Genomic DNA, 17,163 nt, shown 5'->3' with positions numbered 1-17,163 from the left:
TACCAGTATACAAGCAGATTTTTTTACTCAATATAATGTTTGCCTTAATTTCAGTTTCTGTGGGTTTCCCGTCGAAGCCAAGTTGTGGGTGCACCGAGTAAAAGTAAAAATAGTTTTGTATCGAGACGAGCAGATTCGACATCACATTACAAGATTTCTTTCAGGATTCATGAGGAGGACCTTTTGTGGATATTGTAAGTTATTTAAAAACGCACCTCTGCGACCTTATACATTCTAGAATAAATTTCAGGGGTGAATATTGCAGTCACATAATCAGAATTCCCAGAATGTGAATTATTTAGCAAAAAAAACACTGCCCCGACATTATGGAATGCGTAGATTCCAACTTTAAACACTTTATACACAATTTATCTTGTTTCAGTTATAATGCATATTGTGTGATCATACTTCTATAACAAACCATTATTTTAACGGATTCACAGTACTATATCTGTCACAGGTATAGTACTGTACTTCAAAATCCGGAAAATGTCGTCTTGGTAGCACGAAAGTGCTTCAGTAATAGTACCAATAGTAATCGTACTAATACAGAACAGTCCTTCTCACCCTCGACCCGAGGTCTCTGTTCTAGTATACAGTGCCTTGCGAAAGTATTCGGCCCCCTTGAACTTTTCAACCTTTTGCCACATTTCAGGCTTCAAACATAAAGATATAAATTTTTTATTTTATGTGAAGAATCACCAACAAGTGGGACACAATTGTGAAGTGGAACGAAATCTATTGGATTTTTGAAACTTTTTTAACTAATAAAAAAATGAAAAGTGGGGCGTGCAAAATTATTCGGCCCCTTTACTTTCAGTGCAGCAAACTCACTCCAGAAGTTCAGCGAGGATCTCTGAATGATCCAATGTTGTCCTAAATGACTGATGGTGATAAATAGAATCCACCTGTGTGTAATCAAGTCTCTGTATAAATGCACCTACTCTGTGATAGTCTCAAGGTTCTGTTGAAAGCGCAGAGAGCATCATGAAGACCAAGGAACACACCAGGCAGGTCCGTAATACTGTTGTGGAGAAGTTTAAAGCCGGATTTGGATACAAAAAGATTTCCCAAGCTTCAAACATCCCAAGGAGCACTGTGCAAGCGATCATCTTGAAATGGAAGGAGTATCAGGCCACTGCAAATCTACCAAGACCTGGCTGTCCCTCTAAACTTTCAGCTCAGACAAGGAGAAGACTGATCAGAGATGCAGCCAAGAGGCCCATGATCACTCTGGATGAACTGCAGAGAACTACAGCTGAGGTGGGAGAGTCTGTCCATAGGACAACAATCAGTCTTACACTGCACAAATCTGGCCTTTATGGAAGAGTGGCAAGAAGAAAGCCATTTCTCAAAGATATCCATAAAAAGTCTCGTCTAAAGTTTGCCACAAGCCACCTGGGAGACACCCCAAACATGTGGAAGAAGGTGCTCTGGTCAGATGAAACCAAAATCGAACTTTTTGGCCACAATGCAAAACGATATGTTTGGCGTAAAAGCAACACAGCTCATCACCCTCAACACACCATCCCCACTGTCAAACATGGTGGTGGCAGCATCATGGTTTGGGCCTGCTTTTCTTCAGCAGGGACAGGGAAGATGGTTACAATTGAGGGGAAGATGGATGCAGCCAAATACAGGACCATTCTGGATGAAAACCTGTTGGAGTCTGCAAAAGACCTGAGACTGGGACGGAGATTTATCTTCCAACAAGACAATGATCCCAAACATACAGCAAAATCTACAAAGGAATGGTTCACAAATAAACGTATCCAGGTGTTTGAATGGCCAAGTCAAAGTCCAGACCTGAATCCAATCGAGAATCTGTGGAAAGAGCTGAAAACTGCTGTTCACAAACGCTCTCCATCCAACCTCACTGAGCTCGAGCTGTTTTGCAAGGAAGAATGGGCAAGAATTTCAGTCTCTCGATGTGCAAAACTGATAGAGACATACCCCAAGCGACTTGCAGCTGTAATCGCAGCAAAAGGTGGCTCTACAAAGTATTAACGCAAGGGGGCCGAATAATTTTGCACGCCCCACTTTTCATTTTTTTATTAGTTAAAAAAGTTTCAAAAATCCAATAGATTTCGTTCCACTTCACAATTGTGTCCCACTTGTTGGTGATTCTTCACATAAAATAAAAAATTTATATCTTTATGTTTGAAGCCTGAAATGTGGCAAAAGGTTGAAAAGTTCAAGGGGGCCGAATACTTTCGCAAGGCACTGTATGCTGTAGTCGATTTCTTAATCGCACGCTTACATATGTCAGTTTTCGATTTGGGTTTTATTTTTAAATTTTCTTTAAGATGCGAAAAGATTGAATGGGATTTGTATTTAGTATCAGCTCTACCAATGTCAGCAGTTTCAGAACTGCCCCTTTTCAGGTTTTACCTGAAATGTAACAAATTGAACCCCCATAGAAGGAATGAACCTTATTTTAGGAGTGCCTGATACGCTGTTTCGAACCTGTCTTTGTACACCATAAATTAATCACTTAATAACAGCTGCCAGAAATAAGGAAAAGCAAGTTAAGGAGGGGCTGCTTAATGTTCAGTTTGCTGACGTTGTTAAAAACCGTACCTTTTATGGTATGTTTGAAACGTATGACGCAGTGCAAAACAATCTAAGTCTGAACAAGCAAACATATCAATTTACCAGTTAGCTCCGGGGATTTAGAGCTAAGCTTTTCAATTTTTATTTCATGTTATGATTTCAGAAAAATAATGGAAAATGGTTAAAAGGGTCTTCTTATTTGCATGAATCTTTGGACTTCACATTTACACTAAACAGAAATTTTCACGAGTGCTGTTTTGGTTCGTATACAGTTATGTGCAATTTACAGTTTGTACATATTCAAAATAATAAAATAGTGAAATGCATATGCAAAAGTTTGGAGACTGTCAGTATTTAGTAACACTTTCATTGAAAGAAATTACAGCTTCCAGATGTTTCCTGTAGCCAGCTAAGAGTTATTATATTGCTTTTGGGTTTTTTCCACTTTTCCTTGCAGAAGTCTTCTAGCTCAGAAATATTCTTATGTCTTCTTGCATGCACTGCATGTTTGATATCTCCTCAGAGATTTTTAATATTCAAGTCTGGGGACCATGAAGGCCATTCCAAAATCTTAATCTGCCATTCTGTTAAGTACTTCATGGTTGATTTGGCGGTATGTTTTGGATAGTTGTCTGAAATATTCTACCTCTTTCCAGCTTGTATCCCTTCACCGAAAGGGACATGAACTTCTAGGATTTGCTGATATTTAGTTGACACCAATCTTCCTTCCTTCCATTCATTTTTTTTTATCAGCCCACAGCACTTAAAAAAAGTTTTGTTTTGCAAACTTTAGACATGAACTTTTGTGATGAGGTCAAAGGAAAGGATTCCTTCTGACAATTATCCTGTGCAGATCATATTTGTTTAAGGAATGCTTTACTGTGTACCTGTGGACAACTACTCTAGTGTTGGCTAAACTTTTCTGACACTGGTCCTTTGCAGTGATCTGTGAGTTCTACTTTGTAGATCTGACCAGTATCCAAGCAGTTCTAGCAGAATTTTTTCTGGGTCTTCCAGATCTTGTCTTGACGTCAGACGTTCTCTTTAACTTGAATGTCTTAATGATGTTTCTGACAGTTTAAATTGCAAGCTGGAAGCATTTAGAGACCTTTTTTATATTTTTAATTTATTTTTTCTTTCCCTTGCTTTGTAACAGTGAATTATTTTATTTTCATGTCCACTGACACCTGTTTAGAGAGGTTAGACGGGTCAGAGTATTTCAGAAGCCAGTTGATCTACTAGTATGTTTTGGGACTGGGAAAGGAAACTGGAGTACCTGGAAGAAACATACATGAACATTGGGAGAACATACAAACCCCGTGCCGATAGGACTCAGGTCCAGAATTTAATCCAGGGCCCCAGTGCTGTGAGACATCAATGCTAACCATTGTGCTGCCCCTGTTGGTATATAATTATTTTATATTATTAAAAGACTTAATTAATTAGTCTTAATTCATAAGTTGTCATTAACATCCACCCCACAACAACCTTATTTTCACACTTACTATAGTTTTTCAAGATAATTAGAGTTGCTTGGAAGCCATCAAAACTGCTATAAATGCATGTCTGTTATTTATCAGAAAAGGAACAAAAATAAGTAAAGAGGAGTATTATTAAATAAATCCAAGACACTAAACATAATAACAGAAGTCCCTGTAAGCAAAATTTCTAAAATTCAATAACTTTGGTTTTTATTCCAACAGTACTGTGGGATGTCCCAGAAAGATCCTTGCCAAAAGCAGGCATGTGAAATCCAAAGATGTTTACAAGGTAAAATGATGATCAATCAAGTTCCAGTGATGAGAAATTTATTCCAAAAGGGTGTATTAAGTGCTGTTTTGTTTTTTTTTTAACTTCTGCAATGCTCAATTTGTTAGTTATCCCCATTTTCTGAAGACATTATTAAAGTTCATTATCACTGAATTAACCCAGTATTTTCAAATCAAATTTTGTTTTTCCAGCCAACAAATATATTGAGAGCAAGTGTGAAGATGTGATTGAAGCAATGAGGCAGTGCTGCAGGTTTCATGCTGGGGAGAAGTCTGTCTGCTGTTCAGGATTTGTGAAGGAACAGAAAGAGCAAGGATCATGCAAATGATTATATTTACACAGGGAATATCTTGAAATACTGATTAAACTGTAAATGTGTTATTTCAATAAAATATTATACATGATATACATGTTGCTATTTGTAGGACAAATTACTTTTTTAAAAAGCAATCAATTGATTGGTTTGGATGGGCTTGAGTTAAGTTGTGCAGATTATTCTGTGCTACCCCAAAACTTGAGTTGTGCTGCTAGGGCACCTGAGACCTTTCAGTGTATTGGCGAGTTCTGCAGCAAAAATAAGAAATGGCTCTCAGTTTATATTTCAGAATGTACAAACGGTGCTTATCCCTCCTGTGCTTCCACAAGTTGATTATAAATGTCTTCATTACCCTTATGGTAGACACAAACTATCCTCTCTTGCATAAAACCCTGAATATTGAATGATGAAGGAAAGACACATGAAGAATCAGGGTTTCACATAGCTGTATACAGGCCCAAACAAATATGTGAACACTGACAAAACATACACAAATATCCAATTCTGTTTTATAGTAACACTCCCAGTGCAAGATCATTTGCCAGCCAATAGTCACAATGTTACATAATTACATAGTTCTGAAGCCTCACTCATTAGGAGTGAATCTCATAGTCTCATGCCTTTGTCTGAAAATCTCAGTCTACCTTGATTAAAAAAATCAAGTAATGTGTGTAGATTTCTGAAATTGTTATAGAGACTCACCATTCCATTAATTAATGTTTTTAGTATGTTAGTATGTTAAGAAAAGAAACTATCAATAAAAATAGTATGAAATCACACTTTTCAACAGAAAATCTCATCTTAGGGTTTTGAACCATTGAAAGCTGTTGATTAAGACGTAGGAAAAAAAACACATGCAGGGTTTCCTTGCAGCTGAATCATCTGGTCAGACAAATACTATGTTCCTTCATCACGTGCCACTTAATTTTCAAAGTGAAAACGAGTGCAAAATAAACAGAGCCTCACTAGCACAAAGAACAGATATATAAAGAAAATAGCAGTCTTTCAAGCACAAAGTTCTTCCCCATTTAGTATTATTGGTAGCCTACTGTACATCTTTGATGAATCCCATATAACCAATTGTTTTGACCAAATACCATCTTACTCAGGATAATATTATTTAGTTGGTATGCAAGCTAGTACAGTAATATAACTGTTAAGTGGGAGGGGTAGAGGCTACCGTATGACCTGAGCTTTTTTCTAATTCTAATCTAATTTTATCGTGGTTAAAACTATGGCCTAAGCTCAATGGCTACTGATAGTCAAACAATATGTTCATGTCACATAATGATGAATATATTAGACTTCAAATTGCTAAATATTTAAGCTACAAGACTGCTTTAACTTGTCTTAATTCATTTTGCTCCTCTGTTATGAACAGAATGAAACAATATCAAGTGAAATGAACATAATTACACTTAGAAACTTCAAAGGGCCCCTTAGGCTTTATTTTTCCACAGTGGTGCATTTTTAAAACAAAATTACAACAGTGCATTTTGAATTTTCAAAAATGTTATGCTTCCAAAGTTAAAACATTTTGAAAATTCTTAGTCCCGTGTGGTACCGTTTTCATGGAGTGACCAATTTATTAGCCAGCACTTTTTAAAATAAATAACAGCCTTACATTTTGGCACAAGCCCCATGAGCTCTCCTTCTAATCCAGAGCCTCTCCCAGACACATGGGAAGGAATAACAACATGGACGGGATACCACCCACTGCAGGGCACACATACACAAAAGCACACAGGGGAGATTTAGAGAGGCCAATGAATTCAGTTAGCAAGTCTTTGGAAGGTGACAGGAAACTAGAACCAGTCAAAACTCACGCAATCTTGGGCAGAACATGTGAACTTAATAGGGACGTACCAATGAGCCCTGAGGCAGCAGTTCTATCAAACCATGATGCCACTTTTACCATTACTTATACTACCTTCACATATCTTCACATAACACATATCTGTGCCAAGATATTACAGGATATCGATTTCCATCATCTTCACTCTAATACTTGGTTATAAGGTTCTTCTAATGACAGCAGCTTATTAAACCTTTTATTTTACCTAAAACAATGTAGCTGTAGTTTAAGTATCTTTAATGGTAGGTGGGCTCTGCATCTTCCGTTAGGTATTACCATACTCATGTGTATCTGTTCAATGAGCTGAAATAAAAAGATATACGTGATCACAAAGCACCCAATCTTTTTTTGTCTTCAAACTCTTAAGATATAAATGTGTATGATCTGCATTTTTCTAAATAAATAGATATAGCTTTAAGCAGAGAAAATATTAACCTGGGGTGAGGTTAGCATATCTAAGCTTTGTGTATGTGTTCTTAAATAGTATGTCTCCATGTGTTGAGATAAGTTTAATGAAAATATGCCTTTTCCATATAGTGTTTCCAGATGAAGTGGTGACAAAGCACCAATTGGCTTGTTTGCTTGATTACTAGTGGCTTTTCTTAGATCACTTTGTAAGGCTACCTTAATATTGGTTATCTACTGTATAGGATCTCAGACACCTACAATATTGTTAATTCTTGCTGGTCCTGCACTGATCATTAATGCCAGCTTGCTGATTTACAGGAAAAGTCATGGGTTTATTATATCTATCAAGTTCAGTTCAAAAAGTTACTACACCACATCTGAACTTACCACCAAAACAGCCTAACAAAAACATTCAGAAATATGCTGGTCAAATGGGTTGATTTGTCATTGTGACTTTTTTGGTATTGCTGATGGTTTACTACCTAAATTTGTTTAACTCACGTGCAAAACACCTAATTAGCCATTTAAGTTTTTCAAAACATTTAAACAGTTTTTCAAAACAGTTCATGATTATGCTGGGATTTATAGATTCTGTTCACAATCATCCTGCAGTTCCATTCTAAAACAACAAAAAAAATAAAATGTAACACGGTAAGCCAAATCAACTACTTAAAAAAACTTCCGCTATGTGTGAATTGGACTAAAGCTTAAACAACGACCATATATCGCATGTTTTGTATTTGTTTCTTAAATGTTCAAAAGCATGTAATAAACTGTACACCAAACCTCTGACCTACATTGGCAGGTTTAAATACAAATATAAAGCACTTAACTTAAAATATCGGCCTTTACTGAGACATTGCAGTCTTTACAACAGAAAAATATGTTAGTGACATCTTGGAAAAGGGGTTCCTAAGTGTTAAAAAACTCCTAAGATGCCAGCCCAATCAAAAATCCTCCGGCGAATCCTCCAGTCAGTACTATGTTCTTCTTCACAAATGTCGTCACCTATCCAGGGAGAGGAGAGGAATGACATGGGCCATTAAAATATTTTTTGTGGAAATAAAAGAAAAACCTACCATTTTTCTGCTTTTCCACCCCTTTGTCTTTGTTCATGATGCCAACATTAAAGCCTGTTAGTCTCATTATAACCCTTATCAGCAGGAGAGTAATGATGTTGATCCTCCACCCTCAATATACAGCCCCTTCTCCTTGGGAACCAGTATCTTTTAAAAAGGGTGGCCATAAGCAATTAATTAAAAGAAGCTGCTTAACCTTTTATAGGCAACCCTCACAAAAAAAGACAAATTATATCTGGCAATTATAATGCCCAAAGCCAAATGCAAGAGCGGTTCAACTACAATTTGCAGTGACTCTTTAAAATAAAGTCTTAAATAGTGCAATATGACATTATCAATTAAAGTGTTTTATCAGGGCCATATGCTATAATGCAGATATATATATATACACTGCACAAATGACATGTTACCTCATCCACTTTGGTTCGCACTTCTTTTGGAGGTTTTTCTGCATTAAGCTTCAGTTGTTTCTTGGCCTTGTTTACGTCCTGCTCAACTCTTTTCCAGTCCACTTTGATGTAGCCTGTGTGGTTAGCAATCTGAAAGGTAAACGTGTGAATTCAGCTGTCCTGCAAATAAACCAGTTCTGATCATTTCATTATAAATACACTTGAGTACTTGCTTAAATACACTTGATTCTGAGATGAACTGTAAAACAACGACAATCCATGAGCAGTTGAAATATAGTCCAAGGTGCCGTTTTTCAAATTTGGCCTTCAATGACTTCACTATCAGTGCTCAGGTAAATGTCAATAATGACAATTAGTCATGAGTAGGACAATTTGTCGTACTGGACATGAGACTTAGAGGTTAATAAATTTCCTTTCACAACTATGTTGATTGGTTGCACCTTTATTACTGCATTTCCTAGCAGCTATTAGCCAATTTAAGTTAAAATATTTTATGATGATGACTTTGAGAATAGGATTTTCTAAGTGAATCCTATAGCTATATTAAAGTAATATCAATTAAATTGTACTCTATATAGTGTTGTTTCTAAGAATATAGGAATATTTAAAGTGAAAAAAACTAATCTTAACACAGCAAGGTACAATGCCAGCAGAGGGCGCTGTTGGTTTTAATTTTTGATCATGTGATTATTCGTAAGTGGAAAGTCTTATGGTGAGACAATGCTGCTAGATCATTTAAAAATTGATAATTATGAAACAAGATGGGTCTTAAAATTAGTTTATTTAAAATGCTGATTATTTCTAAATTTCTTCAATAACCTAGTTTTGTCGGTGTCTTTATGCTTTTATTTCTGCCACACTATGAGATCTGCAGACAAATTCTTTCAGCATAAAATATCCCTTTTCTGAAACACATTTTATGAAACAAATAGAGGAGACAAAACACAGAAGTCTGGTACTGAAAAATACATTTTAATTACCTGAAGTAGGAAGAATCCACCACCTACTGCAGAAGCTGCCAGTTTTCCTACTTTCTTAAAGAGAAAACCAGCACACCTAAAAGACATGGAAACACACAAAGCTGAATTACTGAAGCAAATCCCTGAATTATTCTCATTCTAGGCTTAATATTCGTCCATCACAATTATATGCTGGTGCATATTAAGTTAATCAATGTATTACTGACTGTGAGATAATGACATCTGGCACACAAACAGGACAATGCAAAATGTTTCCACAGACAACAACAGTGCGTAATGGGCACTATATTAACTCAATGTCATCACCTTTATAATCCAGCTGTACTGAAGGATGGCTTAAATACAACTTCCAAATGACACTGTTGATGTTACAGTGGTCTTTGCATTGGGAAAATGTTCCTTGTGTGCCATTGTTTATATATACAAAATATCAAGGCTTTAGGGTGTACAGTCTCCAAAAACCAGCCTTTATAAGCAAACTATTAAAGTCATTTTAAAATAAATCACTGTAGAAGGGCAGACGTGAAACCAATCAGATCCAAGATACAGAATTGAGGATTCTTTCAAACTCAAGTGGTTAAGATTGCTGCCTCTCAGTGATGAAGCCCTTTGTTCAGTTCTAGACCTGGGGTGTTGTCTGCATGCAGTTTTTATGTTCTCCCTGCACCTGCGTTTCCTCTGGGTGCCGAAGTTATAATCAAACTGGAAGGCTAATTGGCCTCTGGGAAAATTGTGAGTGTGTGAGCAGTTGTGTCTGTGTGTGCCTTGTGATGGACTAGTGTCCTGTCTAGGGTGTACCCTGCCTTGCACCCATTGCTGCCAGGCTCCCTGTGACCCTGTATTGGGTAAAGGCAGTTAGAAAATGGATGGATGGATGGATGGATGGATTCTTTAAAAGCTGGAATTGTGCTTTAGATTTAAATAATAAAATAATTATTTCTTTTCTGTGGAACCTGACTCGATTTAGTCTGAAACTGTCACAATTTGTGGTAGTGTGTGCAAATTTAAGAAAAGCAGAATAAGAATCTTTACTGGAAGTATTTTAGTCCTTCAATAAAACAGGGCTTAAAACTGTGCGCAGCGGTTTAACAAAGGAGTGAATGAAGCCGTTCAGCAAGAATCACTCACCAGCCCGTCACTCCACCAATGGCAAGCTGTGTGGCCACAGAGTATTTTTCGGCAATAGGTCCTGAGTTTTTTCCAAAAACCCGATTCCACCACCGCTGTCTCTTGGCATACTCTGCCAGGTCCATCACATCAAAGGTTTCCTCACCCTTACCTGCAAACAGGAAACAACAAATTAGTAGCATCTTGTGCTGTTTCCACTTAGGTTTTTAATACCCATCCTACATTTCTTCTGGCCAAAAAAGAAAGCAAATAACATTACAAGCTCAGTGAAAATGTATCCTTTATTTTTCTGTTAAATGAATTGCTTCACAAATGATTAATTCTGAAAAATACAAGCTATCATGATAGCGGTACAATGATGTATTTTTGTTTAAAAGACAGTATAAACAAAGAGGTGACAGAGTGGCTCAGTAGTCAGCACTGGGGTCTTGGGTTCAATTCCAGACCTAGAGTGCTATTTGCTTGGAGTTTTTATGTTCTCCTCATGTTCATGTGGGTTTCTTCGCATTTTCACTTCACAGAAATTTGCCTTATTATTGATTTGGTGCTTATATATAGTATGTATATAACAAATAGCAGGCAGCACGGAAAATTCCGGACCCAAGACGCTGTCTCCATGAGTTTCTTCCCACAGTCCAAAGACATATAGTGGTAGGTTAATGTGTTTCTGGGAAAGCTGGCCCTGGTGTGCGTGTGTCCGTGTTTATGTCTATGTGTGTCCACTGCAATGAACAGGCATCCTGTCCAGAGTGTACCCTGACCTGTGCCCATTGCAGGCCAGGACAGATCCCTGGTGACTCTGTACTGGATAAAATGGATGAAGGGACAGAAGGATGTTTTGTAATAGATACTTTATTGATCCCGTGAGGTGAAATTGCAGAAAATGAGTATAATAATACTATTTTGATTCAAGATGAATTAGTATTTGCAATAAACATTACTTCAGTGGTCATTAAGGTGCATTTCTTTATTAGCATTAACTTTTTAGATGTATTCAACAGCATTAAATTGCTATTTGGATGAATATTTGTATTCAATTACCAAGTGTTTGGAGGGTGTAATTTGTAAAATTTTGTGATACCGTTAATTTATTTTGTTACCGAGATGTAATAGCCTGCCTGAGAAATTGGGACTGTGGTCCTTTACGTAGGTGGGTGCAGGCTAACACAAAGAAAAGCAACTGGTCCTGTGTGACCATCAAGCTGGCCATTAAAGGGTATTGGCCTTGTTTTCTTGTCCTTATCATTACTGGAAGCAATCTCAGTCTGCATTCCCATTTTTTTTGTTAACTCATAAAAGAGATATTATAGCAAAATAACAGGCTTGCTACATTTTACCGAGTAAAGGAACTTTTATACTAACAGAAAATGAGCAGACATCTCAAGGAGGGCTATATTAACTTTAAGCCAGTTAGGCTGCTAAAGTTGAAACTGAGTGACCTTGAGAGCTAATTCCTCCAAGCAAAAGTCAATTTAAAGACACCCAAAATAGCCCTAATCCACATCTGTTAGCAGATGGCAATGGGTTTCATTTTCACGCAGATGGATTTGTAATTGGCACATACGATAGAGATTTGATCTGGCCGAGACAAAGTCCAAACCCTCTCAAAAACACTCCCACGTAAACAGAAAGAAGACTGTGTAATATGAAACTGGAATTGAATCTCAGTTGTTCAAGGAGGGTGCCAAGTGTCTAAGACATTTTACACATCATGAGACTTATACATACAGTACAGCACAGTTTTGTTAGCTGTAAATTAAGAACAGACTCAAGGTGTGTTTTTATTCAAAAACAATTCTTTATAGGGATCTGGGCATTTTCCAGGTTTTTGATATTCATTGAGTCACAACTAGTTATTTGGAGGTAATACAAAGTCCTGTAACTTATTGAAGCGGACTCTAAAAATATACATTAGTACCAAAACTAAAGAGAAGATTCAGACAGACTGAAAATTTGATTACAAGGAGAAACAGTAAAATTGGAGGCCTGATTCCACAAATCCCTTCAGATTTTACAGACTGCAGAAGCCAACTACTGATTTAAGAAAAAAAAAAAGACAAAAACTAGAAACACACAGGAGAAGAGACTGTGTCCATTCACTGCGTCCACGCAACAACAACCAGATTCAAAGAAATTCTACTACTACATTACATACTTAATTATGCATTTACATTTTAATATGGCTTTAGCTATGTGACACAGTACAGAAGGGGCCGATCCAAGATTTGTTAGAGGCAGGATAAAATCGCACTTTTGCAGTTTTCAATTTCCATGGACGTATACTATATTTTGTTTGCTTTCAATACACACTAGATTAACGACATCCTTAACTTCTTCCTCGTCAGATATTCAAGGCTGAGCTGATACAGCCTAATTCAACTGAAGTGCTTACATTAAACCTCTGAAACTTCAGGCTGTTAAGTTAAAAAAAATATTTTAATTACCTAGAGAAAATTGTAAAAAGAACGTTAATTACTCGAAGTATTCCCTGGGGAAATTGTTTTGTGTTTTAATCAAAAGAACTGTATTATTGTGTATACTGTGTCCAAATGAAGCATGTTTAATATTGCATAACACATGTACACGAAACATTACATTGCCCCCACAATTAATTTTTGTATACGTGTTTTGGAAAGGTGCTAAAGCCTATTATTTTCTGAGGAGCATGAAACACGTACAGTAGTTGAACAAGCTTGATTGACTTAATCTGTGTGTTTAGAAAACTTCAGAAATCTTAACCTTGTGTTCAGTGCATTATCTATTTGGCTACACGCTACAGCGGTAACGCTACACAAAATATAAACTTCAAGTAATAACCAGTTCTCCTGAAACAAACAAAAAAAACATTTGTCGTGTTATCCATCTCAACCTTTGTGAAGGGCAAATCTACTGAAACACAGAGATGTATATACTTATAATTGCACAAGCGTCTTTTTCAATAAAAAATAGGTTACCAAAATAAAAACAAACAATTTTTGCACGAAGTTACGTGTTTTTTAAGTTATCACTCACCTTTCTTTTCCGCCATACTTTTTCTTTCCACACCAGATCTAACCTGGAAGTACTTCCAAAGCATGAAGGCATATCCTCTAACTCTAATCACATGGGGCGAAATGCAACAAACTGAAAAACGGCACACTAGCTAAGGATTGCCTCGTTTATAGTACGCAGTTTCATATTAATCTTGTGAATACCAATTGTAATTATTGTAGTTACTGAAATTCGTTCCCAACTGCATAGTATGTTACGAATTCAAAGTAACGGCTGCTGGTCTCTAGGATACTAATGTACAAGAGTAAAACTCTTGCGAGAAGAAGCATTTTATTACTGAACTAAATGGAACACATAGAAAAGTTTCGAGTGCAGTAGCAGTTTATTGAGATAAAATTGCTAATAAGAAATTATTTTAATTTGTTGCTGAGAATTATATTGGAATAATCAACTAAAATTGCACTCCAGCCACATCACAATACACTTATTTGTCATGGTAGAATTAAGTATATATGACGAACAATACACAGATATATCTGGTATTTTCATAAAGAGAAACAACTATTAATTTGAACAAGTCACACAAGTAAGGATCATTTGCAGTAATTGTGATTCATTATTTTTGTCGGTATTTTTTATATCTATATTCCTTATATTGAATGCACATTGTTACATTCACCACATACATAGAACCTTATTACTGTATCTTTTTTGCTGGCTTATCCTGGTTTGACATCACTCCAATAGGGCAACACGCCCACATGCTGAGCATATACCAACAGCTTTGATGCAAGATGAAAATGTGATAAGTATGCTGGAATTGCCCTACTCGCCAGCTTGGGAGATGTGTTGCATCTAGACTCAGAGGTTGAGGCATCTTTTTGTATGTTAAGGCTCTGTCAGAGGAATGGGACTGATCCTCACACTGTAAAACAGCAACTGCAACCTGGTGCAAAGCGTGCATTGAAGATTAACAGCTTGTGCCACTTCCAGCGTTGACTACACATGCTACTAGCTTGCCACTTTCTTAGTAGACACCCAGTTGATCAGCACCTTTAATCGGCATTATGAATTTACCTCTGTCATATCTAAAAATATGTCCTATAAAAAAATGGAAGTGCACCTTCTAAAAAACGATTGACATTTCCCTGATTACGTTTGGAATTTGTTGTAGGGATAAGTGAGGTTTCTTTTGATACCCAGTAAATAATGCTTAATTAAACTGTTCATTCTATTTTAAGTCATTATGTAGACTGACATTGGTTGTTATGGAGAAGTAAGTTTTGTGAGCTTTCAAAATTAAATATAACATTATTACAATAGTGTGTTGCCTCTTGGTGAATATAATTATATATTTCCTTTGATTTGCTTAGATTGTTTTTTGATTGTGTCTTATTTCCTGTGCATAACATGAGCTTGAGATGATAGTCTAAAATTGCCAGACACACTGAAAAATAAAAGTAGGAGACCCAAGAGATGTAGAAGCTATGTTCATTTAATCTTCTGTCCTGTTTCCATCTATAACTGGTTCCAGGCAATATATATCCTGGCTTTATTGGAATTGAACTTCCTGTCATTGAGACCCTGAAAAATGATTTTGTTCTAAGTCTTATATTGATTATCTACTGTAAATAGCTCAAATACTGCAGGTGACGTTAAATGAACATGGTGGATATAACGTTAAAAAGACTGAATGAGAAAATTTATAGTTTCTGAAAAAAGATTATTAAATAACTTGCTGTGATTTGCTGCAGAATTAAGGAGATTAAGTTCTGTGGTAGTATTCTTTTTCTATTTTCTAAGAGGCATACCATTCTGTAGTGGGGTTTCAGCCTTACATTTCAGACATTAAGAAACTGTGAAATTCAGAGAAAATATAATACAGGCATTGGCAATCAGTTCTTTGTGTATAGCTTAGAATGAATTCCAGTGCATACTCCTGTGAAAGAAATCTTGCTTTCTAAATGTAACATAATGTTTGTACCTATTCCATACCCAACTTTTAAATAATTTAGTTTAATTTAACCATTACCTGTTTTAAGAGCTACTGTGTGTAAAAACAGCTGAGGTCCTGGCATTAACTAGATTTCTTTTGATCACAACCTGATTAAGATATAAACTGAGTCATTTTCAATTTATTGTGGTGTGTAACATGAGGGTGGCTCTGCTAATGACTTATTATATATATTTTAGCAGTGCGAAATCATGATGTACAGATTTTGTTCTGGGTTGCATCAGTGAGGTCAATAAGTTATTTCAAGTGTTGCAGACCAACTTCATTAGTTTCTTGGGACAATGCAAGTGCTCAAGCTTGAGTCAATCAATACACCAAATTAATGAAACCATACTTTGCAGATTTTTTAAAAAATTATCTAGCCATAATGAATCAACAATGAATAAAATGCAATCGAAATGATGAAATGACAACAAAACACATTTTCATTTCCTCAGTGTAGTTCAGTAAAATGATTGTTTATTTTTTTCTGTATTTCAAAATGTGTGTTTTAAAATTTCTTCCAGAGTTGTATACTGCTAAGAAAAAACGTTTGTGAACCCCGAGTTACAGATGGTGGACATACAGTATATACTTTTTAGGAATAAAAGTATCTTTAAAGCTCCTTCTTATGTGAATAAAATGATAAAAACCTAACATCATACCACCTGTATGCATGATGAGAATGATATTGAAAAACTGTTGAAAACTATACATATTCATGAGAGAAACAATTTACCAAAAGATCAAAAAGAAGCCCTGTATAATTTGAAGGGTGGTTTGTCTATTGTTCTAAAACCATCTGATTAAAGTGATTGTAATGTTATTCATGATAGAATTTTAGGGAATGTACAAGGAAATTAGGAGATCGAGCCTTTTATAAAAAATGTGATAAACATTCTTAGAAGCATTGACCATTACCTTAAATCGTTTCTTGATTGTAAGGTAGTGGAGAAAGAAGTAAAAAAGAATTTGATTTTTTGATGATCAAGTATACTTAAATACCAATATCTGTACTGCTCCTAAAATTAAAAAATTTAAATTAAAAAAATCATAAGTGGAATTTATTCTCACTCTTCTAATTTGTCTGCAGAATTATTGATCAATTTGGTTTTGTTTCAGAGGAAATGATTTTGGTTACTTTTGATGTAGAAAGTCTGTGTACAAATATACACCATACTGTAGGAGGGTTTAAAGGTTTCTGAACACTTCCTGTTCACTTGAGATCAAAATGTATTACCTTTACTTCTTCTATTCAAACCTTAGTGTATTTTATTCTTCCACACAATTGTTTTATGTTTGAAAACGTTTATTTTCTTTAATTTAAAGATACAGTTATTGGTTCATCCATGGTGCCAAATTATGTCTATTTGTATGTGAGTTACTGGGAAAAAAGGTACACAGATTTGGGATATAAAATCTTGTCTTTCCTAATATCATTCTTTGGAAGCGATACTGTATATTGACATTCTTGTTTCGGGGGAAGGAGATGTTCGGGAAATAAAGTCATTTCTTTATTTTTAATTCTTCCTTTAAAAAATCAAATCTAACTATAAGGTAATGTCAGAGTGCAGCAGATTCAGATAAGATGACAGCCCTTGTGTGAACTGCATTCCCCTTGAAGATGTGTGGAATGATCTGCTGCCCTAGTTCAGTTTAAAGTGCAGCAAGCAGAGGCTA

At 36.0% G+C, this 17,163-nt stretch overlaps 2 protein-coding genes across 3 annotated transcripts; one reads left to right on the top strand and one right to left on the bottom strand.

Annotated features, from left to right (window-relative positions):
- The first annotated feature begins 123 nt into the window (after nucleotides 1-123).
- LOC148828522 (cx9C motif-containing protein 4-like) lies at nucleotides 124-5,492 on the top strand. Of its 2 annotated transcripts, none has more exons than XM_088924537.1 (3): nucleotides 124-194; nucleotides 4,257-4,323; nucleotides 4,515-5,492. In XM_088924537.1, the coding sequence occupies exons 2-3, from the start codon at nucleotides 4,266-4,268 to the stop codon at nucleotides 4,649-4,651; spliced, it is 195 nt and encodes a 64-aa protein (XP_088780663.1). In that variant the 5' UTR covers nucleotides 124-194; nucleotides 4,257-4,265; the 3' UTR covers nucleotides 4,652-5,492. The 2 variants fall into 2 exon arrangements, with proteins under 2 accessions (XP_088780663.1, XP_088780662.1); XM_088924536.1 differs by lacking the exon at nucleotides 124-194 and adding an exon at nucleotides 2,450-2,588.
- Nucleotides 5,493-6,057: 565 nt separating this feature from the next.
- Nucleotides 6,058-13,598, bottom strand: fundc2 (fun14 domain containing 2). The gene is made up of 5 exons (XM_088924534.1): nucleotides 13,512-13,598; nucleotides 10,500-10,650; nucleotides 9,372-9,447; nucleotides 8,392-8,520; nucleotides 6,058-7,910 (listed from the first exon to the last, which is right to left on the bottom strand). The coding sequence occupies exons 1-5, from the start codon at nucleotides 13,573-13,575 to the stop codon at nucleotides 7,833-7,835; spliced, it is 498 nt and encodes a 165-aa protein (XP_088780660.1). The 5' UTR covers nucleotides 13,576-13,598; the 3' UTR covers nucleotides 6,058-7,832.
- Nucleotides 13,599-17,163: the final 3,565 nt, after the last annotated feature.

This window comes from Atractosteus spatula, chromosome 9, assembly GCF_055471065.1.
Source record: "Atractosteus spatula isolate fAtrSpa1 chromosome 9, fAtrSpa1.hap1, whole genome shotgun sequence".
NCBI classification, from domain to species: Eukaryota; Metazoa; Chordata; class Actinopteri; order Semionotiformes; family Lepisosteidae; genus Atractosteus; species Atractosteus spatula.
This window is presented reverse-complemented; position numbering and strand designations above follow the sequence as displayed.

Bases quoted from the DNA above. Each gene is read 5' to 3' on its own strand.
- LOC148828522 (XM_088924536.1), top strand. From the start codon at position 2,547: ATGTTCAGTTTGCTGACGTTGTTAAAAACCGTACCTTTTATG. The intron at 2,589-4,256 runs GTATGTTTGAAA...TTATTCCAACAG, and splicing joins TAAAAACCGTACCTTTTATG to TACTGTGGGATGTCCCAGAA. The intron at 4,324-4,514 runs GTAAAATGATGA...TTGTTTTTCCAG, and splicing joins AATCCAAAGATGTTTACAAG to CCAACAAATATATTGAGAGC.
- fundc2 (XM_088924534.1), bottom strand. From the start codon at position 13,575: ATGCTTTGGAAGTACTTCCAGGTTAGATCTGGTGTGGAAAGAAAAAGT. The intron at 9,448-10,499 runs GTGAGTGATTCT...CATGTCTTTTAG, and splicing joins ATTGGTGGAGTGACGGGCTG to GTGTGCTGGTTTTCTCTTTA. The intron at 7,911-8,391 runs GTAACATGTCAT...CTCCCTGGATAG, and splicing joins TGCGAACCAAAGTGGATGAG to GTGACGACATTTGTGAAGAA.